Source organism: Macrobrachium rosenbergii, chromosome 6 (genome assembly GCF_040412425.1).
Source record: "Macrobrachium rosenbergii isolate ZJJX-2024 chromosome 6, ASM4041242v1, whole genome shotgun sequence".
In the NCBI taxonomy this organism is placed as follows: Eukaryota; Metazoa; Arthropoda; class Malacostraca; order Decapoda; family Palaemonidae; genus Macrobrachium; species Macrobrachium rosenbergii.
Window position 1 is genome coordinate 28,264,271 of NC_089746.1, and position 17,084 is coordinate 28,281,354.

At 36.2% G+C, this 17,084-nt stretch overlaps 1 protein-coding gene across 5 annotated transcripts in view; it reads right to left on the reverse strand.

Moving 5' to 3' along the window:
* Mrtf (Myocardin-related transcription factor) overlaps window positions 1-17,084 on the reverse strand; it is a 185,014-nt gene that overhangs the window by 16,134 nt on the left and 151,796 nt on the right. For 4 of the 5 annotated variants that reach the window (XM_067105351.1, XM_067105349.1, XM_067105353.1 and 1 more), the window contains 3 exons: window positions 7,345-7,454; window positions 5,143-5,296; window positions 2,674-2,739 (listed from right to left, as the gene is read on the reverse strand). In XM_067105351.1, coding sequence (XP_066961452.1) covers window positions 2,674-2,739; window positions 5,143-5,269 — 193 coding nt within the window. In that variant the 5' untranslated portion in view covers window positions 5,270-5,296; window positions 7,345-7,454. Of the gene's footprint in view, window positions 1-2,673; window positions 2,740-3,781; window positions 4,370-5,142; window positions 5,297-7,344; window positions 7,455-17,084 lie in introns of those variants that run through there. The other variant, XM_067105350.1, reaches the window with a different exon arrangement.

Genomic DNA, 17,084 nt, shown 5'->3' on the forward strand with positions numbered 1-17,084 from the left:
TTTGCTAAAGTGAGTTAAGACCAGGGAAACAGTTAAAGTTATTTGATGGAGTGATGCTCTTTTACTCTAGAACATTTCTCGTTTAACTGTTGATACCTCACACATATTCTGATAAACTTAGTTTGATTTTTCTCAAGTGATTAATAAGTTTATTTTTAAGGGATCACTGTTACCTTTAGAGTACTCAGTCGTAATTCCTATTGTTATGAGAGTTCAGGTATCTGGCTGAAGTGAGGTAAATTTTTGAATTTTGAGAATAGTTGTGTAATAACCAGGTACTTGGTATGCATCATGACTACATATATATATATACATGCACCACTTGTGGCTTGTATGATTTTTGTTCCGGTTTTCATTTACATGTACTCTATTATAATTTCAGTTTATCTTATTGAAGTGATCTACCCTACCTCTTTGATTTTTCATTTAACTATCCTTTTTCTATATACACACACACATTATATATAATATATATATATATATATATATATATATATATATATATATATATATATATATATATATATATATATATATATATATATATATATATATATATACCAGGTGTTTTGAAATTAGAGGCTCCCCCCTCCACAGAACAAATGGAAAGTTATGAAGTTTTCTGATATAGCCTATCTCCAAGTACATTATTTTAGGTTTCTATTAAGCTATTTTTCATTTTACATTTCTTGTATTTTAAGACTGAGTGACGGAGTTAGATACAGCCATGGCTAACGACTCAGAGGAAATCAGATGGATTGACTGAATCCAGGCTATAACCTTCAAAGAGGCCAGGGATGCTGGCACATCCTTCATTTCACGTTCCTGGATAGCTAAATACATTAAAAGAGATGAATCCTTTGTTAAAAGAAACTGGAACAAAAATCCATGTCTGTCATCGCGAAAAGAGTGAGAATCTTGGAAGGCCTGAAGTCCTTTCTCAGGAGTCAAAAGACATCTTAGCTGAGGCAGTGGGTAGACCAAGATAGTCTTCACATGAATTGGCACTTGAACTAGAAACAAAAAGGGGAAAGAAGAGAAGTTATAGTGCTGTATATCGTGAGTTGAAAAAATCAGGTATCAAGACATTTCATGTTATCAACAAGCCCAACATCACTCAGCAACAAAGAGAAGACCGTGCATGGTTTTGTGGTTCATTTCTTAAAGATTGGGATGAAGCTGACTTTCTCCATGTTGCCGCATCAGATGAATTCTTCATTTACATAGTCTGGAAGCCAAATCATAAAAATGACATCATTTGGGCTGCAAAGTTCGATATCAGCGATGACGTGTGCTATCGCCAAGTTGTGAAATTTCCTGAATGTTTGGGAATTTTTCTCTGTTTCACAGCCAAACGGTTAATGTGGATTATCAAAGAAAAGGGACAGTCATGGAATGGCGAATATTTCAGAGAAACTCTGCTTACTGGTGGAGTATTTCCTTTCCTCAAAGATCCTGAAAATGTTATCTGTTAAAGAAGTCACATTTTTGCATGATAAGGCATCATGTTTCAAGGCTCTTCAGACACAGGAGCTGCTTTGAAACAGTGGTATAGATTTCTTCTCGTCAAGTGAATTTCCAGGTAGGTCCCCTGACCTTAATGTGTGTGAAAACATTGGTAGTATCTTAAAGGATTGTGTTGAAGCGTGCACAGTGAACTATAATGGTATACCAAGCCTCGATGACCTGCGAAGAGAGGTGACCAAAGTGCTCAGGGAAATGGAGTCTGAGTCTCAGCTTTCTTGCGATTTGCTGAAATCATACCCCTAAAGAATGCAAGCTGTGGTACAGGCAGATGGAGGCCACACAAAATATTAAATACTCAGAGAGAAACTTAAATAAATACCTGTTCTGAATTACTTTTGTTTTTGTCCATATCAATTTTAGTTTATGCTGTCTAGGGGGCTCTAATTTTTGAAACACCCTATGTGTATATATATATATATATATATATATACCTGTATATGTATATATATATATATATATATATATATATATATATATATATATATATATATATATATATATATATATATATATATATATATATATATATATATATGATTTTTCACTTAATTCTCCTTTCTCTGTATAGTATATATTTACTTTATCTCTCATGATTTTCATTAACTTATTCCTTATGTATGTATGAATGCACATGTATACATATACATATACAAACACACACACACACACACATATATATATATATATATATATGTTACAGTCAACATGCGTAATCAGTCATTACGAGTAATGACTGAAATTTCAGTCATCACGCGTAATGCACTTAGGGACATTTGATCCCCCCAGGAGCTAGTAACACGGCAAAATACATTTGACCCCCCCAGGGACTAGTACTAAACCCGGCGAAACAGTGTAGTTGACTCACTGTTTCGCCGTGTTTAGTACTAGCTCCTGGGAGATCAAATGTCCCTAAGTGCATTACGCATGATGACTGAAATTTCAGTCATTACGCGTAATGACTGATTACGCATGTTGACTGTATATATATATATATATATATATATATATATATATATATATATATATATATATATATATATATATATATATATATATATATATATATATATATATATATATATGCATGGGTGTAAGTGTATATGTATGTTTATATGTATGCAATTTAACAATGATAGGCCAACTTACGTGGGATAACTCCACGGTTAACGAGGTCCTCCCGTGGTCGTCGAAGCATCAGCTTCACCTTCAGTGCTGCAAAAGGAAAAAGAAATAATCAACATGATATAAATGCTTTGGAAAATGGTTCCCACCTTACATCATATTTACTGAGGTTTCATTTACAAACTACACATCGATCTATGATATAGTATTCGGAATGTACAATAATAAACATTTTCCTGCCTGTTCACACTTAAGAGACATTCATCAATTAGGTATGATTTTCATGTTTTCCTATGCGTTTTATTAACGTTTCATCTAGTTCCAATTTTTGAGTCATTAAAATACAATTCCTTTGAAAAAAAAAAAATATATAACATGCAAGAGCTCTGGGTCACTGAGCTTTGGGATATACATCCAAATGGAATTGACACTACCCTAAATAAATATCCAGAGTAATTTAATTTTCATGCCCACAATTGTATTTCCCAAGATAAAATGAACTTCTCTTCAAGAAATGCAATATTTGCTAAAAACCCATATCCTTTCCCAGTGCTCAACGTTTCATCAGTAACACAAGTATATGAAAATATCGAAGTTCCAAAGAAATAAAAAAAAGACGTGTCTTTTCACTTGCAGTGCAACTACGTTGCCACTGAAATACAGAATCAACACTGAATAATTTATAAATCTAGATGAAGAAGGAAATACCTCTCTCTTAAACCGATCTCTCGCAGGGAGTAATGTCAACATGAAATCGACCACCATATCATAACTGTCTGGCAAAGAGGATATGACTGCTGTTTAAACGCGCCTGGAGTATACTCCACTAATTGCTCCAATACAAATTTCACTGTGGAATACCTTTGTTAACATGAAGATTGGATTTATAAGTTAAAGATAAAGACCGCTTCCCTACACAAACACCAAGAAAAATAACAAAGTGCTAATCTCGAAAAAAAGGTGAACTGATAAAAAATAGAAGACATATACTTCAATAAAATAAACCTAAAAGTTATTTTTTATAGAAAGGTATAACGGCTCTAAAGTTCTATTTTTTATTTTTGGAAATCTTCAACGTTCGAAATATTCAAGATCAGATAATTAAACCAGGCCAATCTAATCCTTTTAATACCTGTGCCACGACATGAATTTCCAGAGGACGAGAGGCAAGACATTTTCCTTGAGGGAATTCCAGAGCTGGCGTCTGGAATATTCCTGAGCAAATTATCAAACACGGCCAAACTAATTCTTTCAACAACTGTGTCACGACAGCAATTCCCGAAGGATGCGAAGACACTCGCATCAAAGTGGTAGAAGTTTGACATCGCCCGTCGGGATGCAACCAAGAAATCACTCGAGGTGGCCACCATCATTTCTCTCCTCGACTTCTAAGTTGCAAAGGGATACACGAGCCATGGGGCTATTATTATTTTCATGTCACTTAACGAACTCCTCAACATGGTCGCCCCGTCGTTCTCTTGAACATTCACGCCGACTCCAACGGAATCAAGGACCAGTGAGAAATGCATCAAGTACAATTGTGCAGAGCGAATCATAAAATCATAACATAATAATCAGCACGCCTGCATTATTTCTTTTAAATTCCACCACTGACACTTGGGCTACACTAATGGGATAACACTTGAGGCTAAGCACTTCAAAGAGCCCAGAGTGAATAGCAAAGTTGAGGTTAAAGCTCGCACAGGAAACTAGTGAGATTACACGTTCGTCACTTCCATCCATCGCTTACAACACTAATATGATATGGACCATACAAGTCATTGCCGTTAAGCGAAATACAGAAATTTAACAAAGTCCCGAAGAGACCAAGTCCCCAAAGGACGAGAGAAATGAAATACCATTGCTCCCTGCGCGATGTTTATTAAGTCGTGAATGGGACCTCGACGCAACTTGAGCTCCTTTCGGCAAAGACCAATAGCACTTAGGGCCACAGACGTATAATTTAGATAAGGGGTATCAGGCTTCCGACGGTGAACGTTAATAGACCATAACGAATCCCTATACAGATGCGAAGACAGTCTAACAACAGTCAAATTCTTTTGAGAAATGAAGACGACAATGGTGAAATGTGCCATAAAATATGTTTTTACTGCAGAGTATATGTATATATGTGTATATATGTATATATATATATATATATATATATATATATATATATATATATATATATATATATATATATATATATATATATATATATATATATATATTAGTGACATATATATATGTCACTGCCACAGTAACTACCAATTTTTCGATTTTTTTCGAGAAGCGTATACGTATTTGTCTTTGTAGCTATTGAAACTATTACATATAATATATATATATATATATATATATATATATATATATATATATATATATATATATATATATATATATATATATATATATACACACACACCATACTTTTATATATGTATACTATGGACGAATTTCAATATGAGAGAGAAGGATTTATCTAATACTTACATTCTTTGTTTTTGTTGAGCATCTTTCCTTGGAGTGGAGAGTCATCCACCTCACATTTAGGAGGAGAGAGAGGAATAAAGGGGGGCTGGGGCCCCCCGCCGCTGCTGCTACTACTGCCTTCGGCCATTTTACTCAAGTCGTTCAAATTGCAATCCTGAAAGGAATAAGATCGTTACACACAGATTTTTAAAGATCGCACCCGTTAGGTACATGCAGGCCTATTTCCTATTTGTTATAGCTAATATGGCATCCAAACTTCTGGTTTTTCTCACACTTTGCACAGCATGGTTTCTAAAGAAAGATCTGAATTTAAAGGGTGAAATTAAAATGAGAAGCTCTTCCTTTCGGGACGCTGGTAAGTTCTAAATCACGTGGAAAATTTTTTGCAACAGATCAATTAATATAATCAACAATAAGATGATGAAGACATTTTAAACAAGCACTTCATCTCTGGAATCAATTATCCCCATTAGAATAAAGTTCTTCACTTCCAGGAGATCATAAATTGGGCCCATTCTTTCCCAAAATGATTCAAGAATAATGGGGATTGCAACCTTATACCATTTTCTAGCCCATGACCGAAGAAAACAAGAGGAAAACGAAGGGAGAAGTCTGCAGGCCCCATAAGCAGATACGATTTGCCACTTAAAAATATAAAACCTTTCCTTGCCATAAACACTTACTTCTACTGTCTGACCCTTATTTAGGCTAGGATGTTCTCACCTATTTTAAACTCTTACTGCTAAATATACGTGCACTACATTATGTAATATCCTCAGCACCAACTATACTCACCAATGTGCTGTCAGCGCAACATACGAAGAATAACGAAAGTACTGCAAAAATGAAGGTGCATGGGAACTTTACGTTGATGCATGTAATTCGCACAAATAAAGATGACTCTCAACTCTGCAGTGCTTCATACAATTAGTCACATCTTACCCATTATAGATTTTTTCAAAAGTAAACGATGATTTATTCTGTCTTGCCCCATGTCTGTAATATTTTCATGTCACCATAATCACCGGATTATGAACCATCAATATTACACGTACCAAACGTGGTGTCTTAAACAAGTGGATTTTTTTCAGTTTTTCTATAGTAATTCACTCGATTAACTAAACTTAGTCAGCTATCTCTTGTCAATATACAAACAGAGAGAGAGAGAGAGAGAGAGAGAGAGAGAGAGAGAGAGAGAGAGAGAGAGAGAGAGAGAGAGAGAGAGAATGTGTAAAGGCAACAAAATACTTCCTCGGGTAAAATTATCTGGTGTTCCAGCAGAAATAATATTTCATCAAGGTTCACTAAAGCCATAATAAGAATCAAAATTACATAAGAAATGACCATTACCCTGCATTAAATACAACTGCCTTGAGGTAAATCAAGAAAAGCTTTAAAAAGATTCAAGCCGGTCAAAATCAGTTTCTAATAAAATGTAATAAATCGGTCAAGGTTTCAAATGGAAGAAAGCGAAGATGAATTTCAAGGATTTTATACAGAAAAAAAGAAACTCCTTTAAAATAAAACTGAACCGAAACGAAAGGACTTCTTACTATAAAACAATTACCTTATTTATCTAACTTGAAAAAGCTAAAATATCTGTACCATGATTTAACAGGAAAAGCTAGAGGGAATCTATCTTCGGTGTCGATGACCTTTGATGTTGTGACGTTATATTTACCCATATTAATCAATCAATCAACTAAACCTCACAAACATAATCTTCAAATGGTTGACAGACAACCAGAGATAAGACTGTGAAACATACTTCACAATTATCAAGTGCAAAACAGTCCCCCTATAAACACGGAAAATCTAAACAGTCACGAGCTAATTGTAGCCTGCAAATATACCATCCTGAAATACTTGCACAGGAACATTTGTCAATACTCATACCCAATTATTAATTAATATCTAAGAGTAAAACACTGCTTTTGGAAAATTTCAGGCCGGACTTGTAAGGACGCACAACTCTGACACTGCGCATTTAGATTCTATGGCTCCATCGAGCATTAATCCTCACGGCATATGCATAACTTAGCATTATAACAGGTCCCTTTACTCGCCTCTTCAACAATATCACAAAGAACCTTCTCTGACACTTTGGGTCTTGGACACTTTCCTCATATCATTTATTTACCAGCGATGTAGATCACTCTTCACATATGAAAGCTAGATAGACGTGAGGCAGTCAGGACTTACCTTGAACCAGTGAGGGTAGATAGCGGCGATGGTGTCCAGCAGGTCGGCGTCCAGCTGGACAGCCCAGTACACCGCTTCCGTTCCCCCGACCACCACCTTAGTACCACACTCTGAAAAGACAAAAGAGCCACAATTAATGAATGCACGTCAACACATTACGTCAAACAATGTGAAATCGCGTGCCCCAAAAACACAAGACTAACTAGTGGCAAGTTTTACCATGAGGAGAACACAATTAAGAAAGGATGTTATGAATATGTGGTTAATGATATATATTTGTTTCTCCAAAGAAATGCAAGATTAAATAATGGCATCATCTGTCAATAAAAAAAAATCCCAGAAAAGTAAGGATTAATGCAAACATTACTGCAGAACTGAACCGGACAATAAATTGTTTCATGCCACAGAGAGCACTTAAATGTCTGGCATGAAACCTATTTCTTTTAAAGAGTGGAACTCGAACTGCAGAGGAAAGGGTCAGCGGATGATAAGCCGGGGAAAACGTGAAGGAGGTGAGTGGCTTTTGCTGAGAGAAAGATAGGGCGAGACATCCACTTTCAAAGAGGTTCCTGTCACGACCTAGAGCCCCAACCCCCTAGCTTATGACTTATTATCCGGAGGCGGTGAGGCGACGGCCTAATTGACTGATGGAAGTGGCAAGGAGTAGAGCGTCTGAACTCAATGAGCTCACTGTGCCAGGCTTCTTTCGAGAACATTAACCTCTCGTTTTGTATCTTCAATACAAAATGGAAGTAGGGCGGCATAACTAGAATAATTTTTCTCAAATCTTGTTCGAGCATTTCGAACCTTCATTTTTTTTTTTTTTACATATTGTTAATGCATTAGGTACTGATTTCACTGCACCTATTATCTGTAGTTGTTATAATTTTTTTCCGATCTTCCTAACAGATTTTGTATTATCTCTATTGTTGCTTCATTTTGTAGCTCTCTGAAGATTTTTGTTTATATTGCGAATATATATTCTGCACCGTCTTTACTGTATATGCATTTGGTCACTGTTACAATGTTCTCACATCTTACTGATGTATTATGAACTATCCCTTTTAACTTTGCATTCGTGTATGTACACAAGTCATGGGCTGAAGTAAAATATTTTCATGTTTATCATAAGGATGAAATAAGGTTATATGAAAGGGATAATGGAACAGTAATTTATAAACGGCAATATTTAAAATTAAAAAAAATTAAGAAAGACCTATAATAATAAGGTAAAAATATGAACCTAAACAAATACGTTCGCTGGATAAAATAAAAATAAATGAAATAATTATAAAAACCTGAAAAAAACATATTTCGATAGAGAATGCTGAGCTACTTCCCTGGTCTCAAATCACGCTCCAAACACTAGGACCTACCAGTATCACCTCTTCGAAAACCAGAAAAATTGTTAAAACTTTTTTCCAACAATGGTCATCTTTAGCAAGCTAGACACGAAAATGTGTTTTGAGGGGACAGTCACGCACCAAACAACGAATCAAGACCGAAAACTCACGCGCAAGCGCACATACCTCCCAAGACATGCCGTAACACGACCGCGTGAAAACTATGCGGTCTCGTAAACAAAAAAAAAAAAAAAAAAAAAAAAAAAAAAATATATATATATATATATATATATATATATATATATATATATATATATATATATATATATATATATATATATATATATATAATATATATGACAAGAAACACTTAAATGGCTTACATCTCCTGGTATATTCATATTCCCAAACAAGAAACAAGGGTGGTTAATCTGTTCGTCTTAAGTATTGACAAAGTTTACAATTGTTCGATTCTCTAAAGCGACAAAACAAAAGCTAAACATAAGTTCTGGGGAAACGCATAAATGTAGCACTTCAGTCTGTCTGAATATGAATTCTGCCAATTGCTGCAGTGGCAATGACCCTAAAGGAACGTACAAGCCGTTAAAGAAACATGTTGACCATCGAAATTGCCTTTTTCAATAAATCAAGAGCTTTGTAGATACCCTTATATCCAAGTCATAAATTCTACATGAATGGAAACAGTCATTTAAGATTACAACCAACAGTATCATTATACTAAATTTAAACTTAATAATAATAATATTAATAATAATAAATAAATAATAATAATAATAATAATAATAATAATAATAACACTGCATTTCAGCCCATGGCCATATATAAATTACAAGCCGCCTACAAAATACTGACGGTACCGATACATTACCAAGATGAAAAGAATAACCATCAAGGTGCAAATTATCAAGATATAATATAAACCTTCAAGACACAAGGAACGAGAAGGTATGAGAGTTCAAAATCTACGACTCAGCAGGTACCTTCGAGTAAAGCGTTTCCTCAGAAGAGGTTCCGAGGTGTGAAAGAGACAGCACCCAGCCACTCCTCACACGGCCTCTTGAGAAAGCACCAGAGCATCAGCGCCTTTCAAGAATAACAGCGGGAACGAGGACGAGATCCCAAGGGCTGATGCTGCAGCAGCAAGAGGTTTCTAATCAAAGGCAGGAGAATATACGGCAAACTCTCTCTCTCTCTCTCTCTCTCTCAAGGTTTATCTCTAAGGGAAAGAGAATATACTGCAAACTCTCTCCATCTCTCTGCATCATTCTCTCAAGGTTATTTCCAAGGAGAAGAGAATATACTCCTAACTCTCTCACTCTCTCAAGGTTTATCTCCAAGGGAAAGAGAATATACTACCAACTCTCTACGTCTCTCTTTCTGCATCATTCCCTCAAGGTTTATCTCCAAAGGGAAGAGACTCTACTGCTCTTCTCTCTCTCAAGATTTATCTCTCAGTGGAAGAGCATACACTGAAAACTCTCTCTCTCTCTCTCTCTCTCTCTCTCTCTCTCTCTCTCTCTCTCTCTCTCTCTCAAGATTTATCTCCCAGTGGAAGAGCATACACTGACAACTCTCTCTCTCTCTCTCTCTCTCTCTCTCTCTCTCTCTCTCTCTCTCTCTCTCTCTCTCTCTCTCAAGATTTATCTCCCAGTCTCTCTCATCTCACTAACTCTCTCTCTCTCTCTCTCTCTCTCTCTCTCTCTCTCTCTCTCTCTCTCTGTGCATTATATTCTCTAAGGGGAACAGAATATACCACAAGGTTGCTAACTCTCCCTACACCTCTCCTGAGGTTTCTTTCAACAAAAAAGAATTTACCGCAATATCTCCCTATATCTCTCAAGACGTTGGTCTCTCCAGAGGCAAGAGATTATATCCCCGGTTTCTCCTCAAAGGAAAGGGAACCCCGTTCTCTCATTCTCCTTCCAAGGCAAAAGATATAGCAGAATCTTTCTCCTTACCGAAAGGTATGTGGAAAAAGGAGATGAACTGGTAGTGGCTAGATACTGAAAGATGGAGGAAGGCGAGTCTTGTCATGTAGAATGAAACTGACGAAAAATGGATGCTCAAACGAACTCCAATTACCTGTCGTAGTGAAGGTTAATGGTATGCATTTCGTTTAACAAATATCCTGGCTATTGCACTGTATACCATTCAAAACTATGGGGATTCTTCGTTAGGAAAATAATCCTTTCAATAAAATATGTGACATAATTGCTAGTTACTTCCATGTGCCCTACGCATTCACTTCTGACTGGTTACGTAAAATGGCATCGTTCCAATCATAGTCGTCGACGCTAAACATAAATGCATTGCAATAAGAAGGGAGAAAAAATGCTAACCTACACATGCTTTGTAAATACTTTTGCGCCTCATATTCTTAAAAAAGTATATAATTAGTGACCTATCTTAAAACTTAAAAAATGTCACCTTTCAACAACACTACTAAAAATATCGATATTGTACTCAAGACTATGACACCAACAGAGTCACCTAGCTAAAAGTATTCTGTGATAAGACAGACAAATGTCGAAGGAAACCAATTTTAGTTCAGGAACAAAACCCGTAACAAAGGTACACTTTGGGTACGTGAAATCAAGGCGGTCACTATATCCGATGTCTTATAAGACAAATGGTTGAGGTGGATAAATAACTACGAACAAACTAAATATACTATATATATATATATATATATATATATATATATATATATATATATATATATATATATATATATATATATATATATATATATATATATATATATATGAGCAGTTAACCTAATATACTTAAAACCACGCAGGCGTGTAAAACACCTTTGTGTGTGTGTGTGTGTGTGTGTGTGTGTGTGTAACCTTAGATTAAAAATATGTTTTTATATAAACTGAGATCACGCGGTCTGATTACTCAGAAAAAGGAAAGCATAAAAATGCGAAAATGTTATGGATATGGAAGGGCAGCGAACGAACGAAACTCCTATCATTAAGAACCTGTTGCGGGTTCAAATAAACGGCTCTTCTCTTCTCTTCTTGATTCACATCCCAATCTCCCCTGAAATGTATTCACTTCTCTGTTAACCACGAGGCCCACCTCTGTTCAATTGTCGCAGAGATCCAAGCAACTATTTTTTCCATATTCCTCTTAACAAACAGAAAAAACCAAGCACAACTTCTTCGGCGGGGTAACTAGAGAATCAGGAATTCACGATTCTTCAGAAATTCACGATTCCAACAGTCTCATCTTTAAGAGTATTTATTCTTAGGGTAAAAACAAACACGTTACGGAATACTGCCATTACTTACCAAAAAACAAGAGCAACAACAATAATAACGAAGACTAGGCAGATAGAATATCCCACGAAATCAAATTCGAACTACTGTACATGTATTGACAAAGCGATGTGTGTGAAACTATGGCACGGTAATGGCAAATTCTTACTTGACCTATGGCCTTCTCCTTACTCAGCACTTCGGCTTCCTCTGAGAGTGCATACCAAATACAAAGTCTCTATTTAGTTTATCCAAAAGTTATGACCAAGAGATAAAAAAAATAAATCATCTATTGGGCTGGACGGACAGGTGTGGAAGGATGTCAATTACTAGATAACCCAGGACAGTAAACCAGGCAAATAATGAAAATTGAAAGCAATACATTTGTGAGTTGACAGTTTTCCTTTTGTGCAGGAAAGCTCTATAGCTACACGGGTGGAGCTTTGAAACTTTTGTTCCCACAACGTGGTCCAACAATGTTACAAATTTCAAATTAGTCGTGGTCAAAATCTTGAGAAGTCAAACATGCATATCCGTGGAGTCACAGTGAAAAATGAAAGAACATTAACACCACAAGTTAAAAAGTTATGGACCAAGATGTCAGCAGACTTATGAACCACAAGCGTCTCCACCGCGCAACCTCTCCCAACCCCCCATCCTCAAGAAAAAAAGAAGACAGACGACCAGAAGCTTTGCAAAAATAACAACAACGATACATTATAATGATGGGTAAAAAGTAAGGAACTCCGCACAGAACGACAAATGAGAAAAGTACAATTGGCAGGGCAAGAACCCGTGATCCAATTTAGTGGGGAGCATCCTAAGGACATTTATTTTCCGTATAAAACTAATATCAATAAAGACCCTATTATATACGATTGCCAGCTAATATAATTACAATAAGCATGTTCATATTATTACATAATTTCAACAACCTAAGGCTTTTATTTCTAAGAGATATCCAAGAGTAATTTTAAGAATTTATTGAGAGAATTTCTGGCAAACCCAATTCACTAGAGCGACACAAGGTCTCCCAACAAATTTCTTCCACTGACCTAACAAGCAGTACGCCAACCCACCAAACTCATTAGCTACACAAGATCATTAACTCTCTCTCTCTCTCTCTCTCTCTCTCTCTCTCTCTCTCTCTCTAGGGCGTCAGCTGCGAAAATGGCAGAAAATAAATTATGTGGAACTTGCAAACAACGCCTTCTTTTCTTATAATAAGGACCTCCATGACCTTTCTCTCTCTCTCTCTCTCTCTCAGAGAGAGATTCAAATCATATATACAGCTATGTAGCTATGTCTGTACTATCTGTAGTTTTTCATTTGACATGCGATCGTTACATCCGTTCCTAACAGATTTGTTTTCCTAGTGAGAAAGAATGAGTTTTATATATCACATAAGAGGAAAGTAAAGTCCTGTATTTTTAATTATTTCCAGAAAAAAACAAAGGACATTTTCAAGACCAAAATTCCTGTTAATTCTGGTCATTAAACAATTACAATTTACAGAGTACGTTGAGTCTACACAAATGCCATCCAAATGAGAGAGAGAGAGAGAGAGAGAGAGAGAGAGAGAGAGAGAGAGAGAGAGAGAGAGAGAGAGATAATGGTGTAGTGAGGCTGTAGGAAGGCAGAGAAGGTGGCATTGTGTAAGTGCTGTACCTTGACAAGAATGCGTGTGAAAGAGGGAGAGACAGAAGAGACCGAGCAAGCTTATTCTCCAAGTGTTGTCTATCTGCCAGCTTTCCCATCTTATACAGAGTGCCAACTCTGAAAGTAGGCTACAGATGTTACAGCAGCTCTCGCTCTCTTTTTCCCTGATGCCCAGGGCAAAATAATGGAAAATGGGGGAAAATAGACACTGTGGAGGAACTTCCTCGTGGCCATGCTCACTCTCTCATCAACCCACGGAAAAAGAATGAAAAACGGGGGAAATATAAAAGTTCTTGAGGCACTTTCTTCCACCAGGACCCTAACATAACAGCGATTATGCAGAGGTTCTTTTCCACTACTTCCATTATTTGGCACCGTGATAATGATGTCCCTTCTTATCCCTTCTGCGTTCTTTGCCGTGAATTAAGGGGTGACGAGGGATAGTGACTATAGGAAAAGGGGTAAACTGGCACTGGCAGCGGCCAAAGTAGGGGATAATGGGAGACGTGAATTCAACAGGAACCAAGGAAGAAAGGCAAAGGCAACATGGTCACTCAAATGACATAACACCAGCTTCCTCATGAATAATGAAGGAATTACGGTAATGGCAAAGACAAGCAAATAGGAAAATACTGCCATCAAGTTTTCTAATTTGTAATAATAACTGTTACACCGTTTCTGTTAAGACAGTAATACACCATAAATCATAATTTTCAGTTTACTTGCATGAAAGCAGTCGACTTAGCACTGCAGTGCCATTAAGTATCAAGTCATTTCTAAGAGCATTCCTGCCGAAGCTAAACGTAGAAGCGCACAAGATTCCAGAGCTGATGTTTTTTTACATATTAATTCTCGGCACAAATTTCACATTAAACAAGCAAATAAATTCTGAATTTCTGCAAATATTCTTACTATAATAATAATAATAATAATAATAATAATAATAATAATCTTCATTTATCAAGAAATGTCCATAAAATAAAAACCTCTGAAGAAGTGTTTCGGGGGGGGGGATAATAAAATAGACACTTCTGGCCGATAAAAAATACTACTTGTTAATTTTAAAATGCCAGTGATGCATGTGTGATGTGAAATTTTAGCATTTCGGTACAAAAAAGGGACTCACTGGGCCAGTGCAATAAGATCATCTGATTAGAACACTGAAAGGCTGAGTACTAAACATAAAACCGAGGAATATTTACAGTAGAAAACGGGAAAGGCTAACAGTAATAAGAACAAGAATAAAATAATTCAAGATTGCTTATACAACCCTCATAACTCTCCTTTTTTCACACTCGGTTTTTTGAAAGTGGTTGAGCCCAAAATATTTTTGTTTTGTTCTTACTTTATGTATTCCGACCAAAACGTAGGCGTATTTATAAAATACGAGCACTGTTGACGCGTCTGCTGAAAATTAATTTTCTCCATTTCCGGTGCAACATCTTCATCCGAATCGATAGGCGTGTGACATGTTTAGCGGTCGTTTAATCAACTTGTAGCGAATGATCCATAAAGGCCTCACGTACAAAAAAAAATATATATACAAAAAAAGAATATATATATATATATATATATATATATATATATATATATATATATATATATATATATATATATATATATATACACAAATTTACATACGTATATTAATACCTAATAGTGTCACTTCTAAACCATGAAATCCCGTGTAAAAATAGATTTTAGAATTGTAATTTTGACATTTTTAAAATACTTAAATCGATCTGTAATAAACTTCACTACATCTAATGGTGATATTAATAATTATCACAATAGTAATAATGGCTATTAGCACGTATCGCTCATAAAGAAAATGGAAGAGCACTTACCAAAATAAGGTAAGCTGTTAATGACTGCCACTCCTCTAAAGCAAATCAAGACTTTATAAAGCAAGTAGTTAGTGCGTGGGAAGTTTGCGCCTTTGATTCTATCGAAACCATTACCAATTTTAACCTCTATCTGAATTCTGAAGAATCATTCCTGCATAAGGTATATATATTTCTATATACATAATTTTAATTGCACGGTCAGTTTTTGAGAGAGAGAGAGAGAGAGAGAGAGAGAGAGAGAGAGAGAGAGAGAGAGAGAGAGAGAGAGAGAGAGAGAGAATTGAATATAGAATTTAGGCCACAGGCCAACACTGGGACCTATGAGGTTATTCCGCGCTGAAACGGAAATTGACAGTAAAAGGTTTGAAAGGTGTAACAGGAGGAAAACCTCGCAGTTGCACTATGAATCAATTGTTAGGAGACGGTGGAAAGTAAGATGGAGGAAAGAGAATATGAAAGGAGCTACAGTAAAAGGAACGAAAGGGGTTGCAGCTATGGGCCGCAAGTACGCTGCAAAGAACCTTAAGTAATGCCTGCAGTGCACCGCATGAGGTGCACTGACGGCAATACCCACCTAAGGAGAGAGAGAGAGAGAGAGAGAGAGAGAGAGAGAGAGAGAGAGAGAGAGAGAGAGAGTTTCTTGTGAAAAAATAAATCTTTCAGAAGCAACTACATTAGAAACGTTAACCTCTCAAGGGTAGAAGTCAATGTCCCTGACTGAAATAAATGTTCAGTGCACTCAATGACGAAAGCTCAGAATACTGATATTGGGTGGCAAAACCCCGCTGGAAAATTTCTATCCACTAGAATCTCCATAGATAATACCAATAGTGACTTTTGAACAGGGAATTCCTCCTAACATATTCTACTCCATATGCATACACAGATAATAAAGTAATACACTTATGAAGCCATAAAAGTGTTACCGGTACTACAGGATGACCTGCAACAGTGTATCACGAACTGACAACGTCCTGATTAGATTAATCCTAACCTGATATAATAACCATAAATCAGAACCTTCTTATCATTGTCAGTCCAACAGTAGTCTAATGTCAGAAACTCTTTAACCTGAGGTCAGAAACTCTTTCATGTTACGTCAGGATTCAGAAAAACTCCTTAATCACACAATGATTTTAAGAGAAGAAAATTCCATCACTGATTCAAGTGAAATACTACAGTCCTTAACATTGCAAACATGAATTATAATGACAAAAATATATCTTATCCCAGAGCATGAACCAATATGGGAAATCATCTGATTAAAACCTACATGCGTACTTCTGCAAGGTCATGTCAAAGCATCACTTCTACGACAAGCGATTAATCTGAACGAACGGTTTACAATCACCTCAGGTCAAGGTCAAAACATGCTAGACATCAAAGCTGGCGACATCGCTATTAAGTTTACTTAGGCACTTTTCACTAAACGACCACAAAGGAATTAATGTACTTTTTCTTAGGTATGCTGACACTTACTCAACAAACTATCCAGGTTCCATCTGATCCAGGGACGTATCTCGTGTCTATGTGCACAATTACAAAATAAAGCGGCGACGTGTCTTCAAAAAACCTAGGGAAATGAGGAAGTTCTCGGGAAACTT